This window comes from Camelus bactrianus, chromosome 8, assembly GCF_048773025.1.
Source record: "Camelus bactrianus isolate YW-2024 breed Bactrian camel chromosome 8, ASM4877302v1, whole genome shotgun sequence".
NCBI lineage: Eukaryota > Metazoa > Chordata > Mammalia > Artiodactyla > Camelidae > Camelus > Camelus bactrianus.
Genome location: NC_133546.1, coordinates 27,541,807 through 27,547,806, shown reverse-complemented (window position 1 = coordinate 27,547,806; position 6,000 = coordinate 27,541,807). Strand labels below are relative to the sequence as shown.

Sequence of the window (6,000 nt, the reverse complement as noted above, 5' to 3'; positions counted from 1 at the left end):
AGATACACCTTTCCTAGTAATAGCTCTTGAGAAGCATTTGGTTTGGTTTTGAGCAAGCATGTGGCATAAGTCCTTGTTTCCCCAAAGAAAATCATATACTGCTGTCCCTGGGAAGATCATAGGACTAACTTGTGTGGTGTTAAGAAAGGAGAAAATATTAAAATAATGAGATGTGGATCATGGTCACTTTACAAAACATGCCACATATTTTCATGTTGCAATTATTAAAGAAAAGGGGAGAAAATATTCTTTCAAGAATATAATGCCTGTACTCAGTGAGCACGGAAACAGACAGACTGGTTTACCAACATGTTCAACGGCTGGGTTCCAAGGAGATGGAGGGTTTTTAAAAGGAACATTTTGAAAAAGCGACTTTCCAAACACTTGACCATGGTTATGAAAGTGATACAAAATTAGGATTCAAACAATGTTTCCCAAAGTTCAGTTATACAATATTTGAGCTCAAGGATGTCTCAGAGAGCCAACAGTACAAACCTTTAATTTTCTTGATATGGAAACTGTGATAGGAGGAGGGGTCAAAGATTGTCTAAGTAGCCTAACCTGGCGCTGCCTATTGGCAGGACCAGGACAAGAACTCAGAAATCTGACCTCAGTGCTCTTTTTCCTCCACCTCTGCATCTCAGTTGTCTTGAGGAAGTAATAAACAAGGAGCCTAATATTTGCATAGATTTTGACTTATCCAATAAATACTTAGATGACTTCACTCTCTCCATTTCCTACGTTCTATAGAAACATTGAAAGAGTGCTGTATCTCCTTGTTTTTGCCCCTCCACTTAAACCCTGCTGCCCCGGAAGCCTGCCCACAAACTCCTGACACCACACAGCCCACTGCCACCGCTCCACTCATCCTTCCTCAAAACCGCACCCCTTGCCTGCATTCAGTCACTCTTGGTACAAATCGACAGTGGGTGTCCGCAGTGAGAAGATCTCCCGACTCAGGATAAGCTTCAGTGCCTTTCTGAACCACCGGTAGGAAAAGACGTAGATGATCGGGTTGCAGGCTGAGTTGAAGTAAGCAAGCCAGATGAAGACGTTGAAGACCAGCGGTGGCGTGATGAAGTTAAGGAGGCTGTCGACCATCGTGTCGATGGTGAAAGGAAGCCAGCACAAGAGGTACACGCCCACGGCGATGCCCAGGGTCTTGGCAGCTTTTCTTTCACGCTTGGCAGCCCCAGCCAGGCTTTTGCTTAAGCTGTTGATCTGCTGAGCCTGCCTGCTAGCAACCACGAAGATCTTCACATACAAGCTGATCATGATGAGGCAGGGGAAGAAGAACATAGGAAAGTTTAACCAGCCCCAAAACTTATTGAACAGCAGCTGACAACTGCCCACACAAGGCATCTCTTCCAGCCATTGGCTGAGCCCTCTCTCCACCACGTCTGCGTAGAGTAAGAAGGCAGTGTATGCTGCTGGCACCCCCCACCCTGCCAGGATGTACCTGAGGGCCACCCTGACTGTGACCTTGGAGGGATAGAGCAGGGGCTCACAGATGGCACAGTGGCGGTCAATGGAAATGAAACAGAGATGGAAGATGGAGGTGAGGCAGAAGAGGGTGTCCAGGTAGGTGTGCAGGCGGCAGAAGAAGCCTCCGAAGAACCAGCAGCTCTCTACTGAGCGGACGGTGCTGAGGGGCAGCACCAGCAGACGCAGAAACATGTCAGCCAGGGCCAGGGAAAGCAGCAGGAAGTTGGTGGGAGTGTGAAGCGCTTTGAAGTAGGACACAGCGAACACCACAAACAAATTTCCTAGGACCGTAATCAGCACGCCTGCTGCACAGGCCAGGTAGATGGCCCCCTGGATGCCCAGGGGATGGACCGTCCTGGGACAAGACCCATTCACCTGGTAGCAGAACGTAATGGGGTGTTTTTCAGCACCTTGGTTGAGGACGACACTCATTTATGGTCTCTCTTACCACCTGTCCCACCCCTCAAAAAATTATTTGCTAAACAACTAGAAAATGAGATCTAGAGGAAGAACTAAAGGGCATTTTGAATCAAGTGTGCCCTGGAAATCAAATACAGCATGGGATTTGAGGTCCCACAAGAATTACTTCTGTTAGCCCTGATCTGTCTGACTAAGCACTTTTGAAACTAGTATAGATAATATCCTTAAAGAAAGAGAAGAAAGATATAAGCAAATGTTTCTCAAAGAAAAAGCTAGCTATGTCACAGTAGGGAGTATAAAATTATTGAGAGGTGTGTGCCTTTTCCATTTTGATAACATACCTTTTGTCAAATGTAAAGTACGATTTAAAATTATGAGAAGGAACTGGATGAAAACAGGCAAAAAGTACAAATCTCCAGTTATAAGATAAGTGAGTACTAGGAATGCAATGTGCAACAAGATAAATGTAACTAACACTGCTATATGTAACACATGAACGTAAGAGAGTAAATTCTAACAGTTCTCATCACAAGGAAAATTTTCTTTAACTTCTTTAATTTTGTATCTATGTGAGATGATAGATATTTACCAAACTTATTGTGGTCATCATTTCACGATGTACATTAACTCAAATCATTATGCTGAACATCTTAAACTTACACAGCATTATTTGTTAATTATATCTCAATAAAACTGAAAGAAAAAAGAAGTTATGACTCTGAACCAGGGAAGAATTAATTCTTGTTAATAAATCATTACTTAGGGAAGAAGTAACTTCTGGATCCCCGCCCCCTTTAAGAACTAAGTAAATTGGCAATAAAATCTGCAGATCAAGCTTTTTAATTCCATGCCAGCTTTTTCCAAGAAAAGAATCCAGCATACAAATAATGAATAGAATTACCCTATTTCAGTTTTTCATGCTGCAAAATTTCTAAAGGTTACACATGGTGTTTACACATCCTGGGAGAACTATCAGGTATGAAAAAGTATTTATCTACCTAGTTTGATCACTAGTCTGAAATTTTAAACAAAGCCTAATAAATTGAATTCAGACTTTTTAAGCTACTTACAGAAGTAAGAATCAGAATCACTTCATTGGAAGGAGTCCTTCTTATGGCAGGTGGACATAAGGTGTGTAGAATCCTCTTCCAACAGCAAAGTTGACAGATGTGCAATCAGTTAATGATTTTATTCTCCAAATAGAAACTACTCCTCCATTTGGCATGTAAAACAAATTAGCACTTAAGTGTACCCAGGGACCTAGTTTGCACTATTCACAAGTCTCAGTAGTTTAAAATTCCTTCTCAATACAGAATAATTTATCCTGCCAATTCATTACAGATGGAATTTAAAGACAACAGATTTTGCAAACTTATTTTTAGTAAGTTCCATATATCCGTTTTGCACTAGAATTGTTGGTGTATATTTCTCGCAGCATGAGAAATAATTCAAATAATTGATCATAACCCTTTGGTTTGTGACTCTCACACTGAGTTCACCATGATGTCTTTTTTAAGCTCTCTGTTTTGTGCCAGTTAAAGAAATCATGGTAGATGAAGCAGTTCACCTGGATGCAGAAAAGTTAGATTTTTGTTCTGCCGCTTCCTGGCTCAACGTTTAACCACTTCCTCCCCTCTGCTCCCCCTCTGGTAAGAATACCTGCAATTTATCCTCACCGTCTGTGCCTCACAGAGATAATACTGAGGAAAACAGCGTGTTCAGTCATATTCTGCTCTCTCTGTTTCTTGATACCAAGCCTCCAGAGGATAAGATGTCTCTTTATGGCCTTGGAAAAATCATTCCACAATATAAGTAAAACTAATGTTGCAAAAATGACAGAATTCTGAAGGTAAAAACAGATGACATCAGCCAGCAGGGTCTGTAGAAGGTGGGCAGATCACAAAGAAGGAAGGAGTTTGGCAGGCATGTACCGCCCCCCTTCTCTGCAAAGCCGGGGCTGAACCCAGTGGTAACTGCTGGAACTTGCTTTGTATCAAGTCTACATGTGTACAGATAGATTTCTCACTCCAGAATTTAATAAGACAAGGAAGAATCCTGCATTACCATGTACCATGACACCCTTTAGCCTACAAGCCATAATCCAGGTGCAATCAGCTAGGGAGTCTATGCGTCAGAATCTAATTTGCCCAAGAATCTGTGAAAAATAAGGACAAATGTCTTACAACTAAAATAAGACCTGAAGAAGGAAACCCTCAAAAAAAGGTTTGGGTTCTGGGACATATAATATCAAAACTGAAAAGCAATATACAATCCAAATATATGTAGAAGTGGAGAATTTTATAACAACTGTTTCTAGTTATGTGACTCCTATGTCTGAGTTTAACCCAGCCCTTCTGTGCCCAATTTTCTCATCTATTAATTAAATGTAATGCAATACCTACATTACGATTTTGTTGTGAAGATTAGTGAGCTAAAGTTCGTAAGGTGCTAAGAGCAGTTCCTGACACATAGTAAACTGTGTCGGGCAGACCAGAGTGTGAATGGATATCTAGTCCAGACCCTCTGTTAACCTTCCAAAGTTCGGCCTTTTATCTCCTCTTCTATTGACTTTCAGATATACATTCCAGTTACATAACCAGAAGGAGCAACAGTAACTGGATTTCGGATCTTTTAAATTTTCCTCCTTACATCCTGAGTCATCAATGCAGCATTTATGTGGCTTTCCTCAAAGTGGTTGTGTTTTACTAATGCAAAATAAGAGTAAGGGACATATTTATAAGGTAGTCAAAAGTATTGTTCAGGATTAAGGGCAGAGGAAATCCCCTACAGGATTAAATTACTGTCATCAGAAGAGAATAAATCAGTACTATGATAAGATCTTAAAACCCAGTTTTGATTTCAAATACTGTCCTGTGATAACAGTAATTTACTGAAACATCTCAGAAACTAAATATGCCATATTCAAATTATCCAATTCCAAATACTGACCTTGGGAAGTTTTAAAGGTTCAACAGAAAACATAGATCAAGAGGGTGTTGGGGATTAATTCCTAACTGAATAATGATGTTATTAGAGGTGTTTTAAAGTAATGATAGTTTCCCAGTAGATAGATGGAGCAAGGGTGGATTCAAAAAAAGCAAAAAAGTTTCATAAAAGCATGTAGGATTTATGTATATGAACATTAGAAACCTCAGGATTAGCTGTCCTACGCAGAGGTGTAGTGTTATTTGGCCAGCACAGGGAATGGAGAGGGTTTGGTTAACCAAATATTCTGATATTACTATAAGAATTACTACAGTAGAATACACTTAACACTAAAACCCATGCTAATGGGAACAAGCTTCTCTCTGCAGCATATCAGTGCCTTGCGGTTATTGTTATGAAAAACAACCTTACTTTCTGCGAAAAATAGGCTAAAGTTGATAAATAAATTGCTCTAGCCACGTGTAAATAGATTTCAGGTTTGTGAAGATGTTCTATTTGGGCTGGAAGAGTCCTTCTATTAATGATTTACATTTAAAAAGTCCCAATCTGTCAGTATATGTATTAGTGAACAGTATGTCTACCCCACCAAACCTTTCCATAAAGCACATGCACTATTGAAGCATTAGGAAAGGCGAGACCTAATTTCTATCCTCAGAAATTTCACTATATGAGCATGAAAGCTGCAGTCTGAATGTTGCAATGTTTCTGAGTTGATGAGTCACTTTCCACTATGTGCCTCTGCTGACCCTGTCCCCAGGTTTCCCAGCACAACATCGTGCACATACAACCAAAGCCCATTAGAACAAGAATTAAATTCAGTTCAATTTTTTCTTTATAAGTAAGCTTTTTTCTTCATCTTCCCTCCTAAGAGAAGGAGCCCTGCTCTGTTCAGTATCCTTTGTTTTATCATTGTTTATTTCTGTGAATTTGAGTAACTCTCTCCCATTGTCCTCAAAGTTTCTATGTTTTAGTTATCCAGTAAATGTGTCCAGAGATTTTTACAGGAAAGGAACCATGAATAGTATAAAGACATAGTCTTGGACACAAGAAGTTTATACTCTAGACAAGGAACCAGCACATTTGAGCACACTCGACCCCTGTACAAAGCAGGAGGCAGAAGAGATAGGTTTGGGGCGATGGGGTGGGCAT

At 40.4% G+C, this 6,000-nt stretch overlaps 1 protein-coding gene across 1 annotated transcript; it reads right to left on the bottom strand.

Moving 5' to 3' along the window:
- Positions 1-294: 294 nt before the first annotated feature.
- Positions 295-1,926, bottom strand: TAAR5 (trace amine associated receptor 5). The gene has a single exon (XM_010965571.3). The coding sequence runs from the start codon at positions 1,915-1,917 to the stop codon at positions 904-906; it is 1,014 nt and encodes a 337-aa protein (XP_010963873.1). The 5' UTR covers positions 1,918-1,926; the 3' UTR covers positions 295-903.
- Positions 1,927-6,000: the final 4,074 nt, after the last annotated feature.

Bases quoted from the DNA above. Each gene is read 5' to 3' on its own strand.
- TAAR5 (XM_010965571.3), bottom strand. From the start codon at position 1,917: ATGAGTGTCGTCCTCAACCAAGGTGCTGAAAAACACCCCATTACGTTC.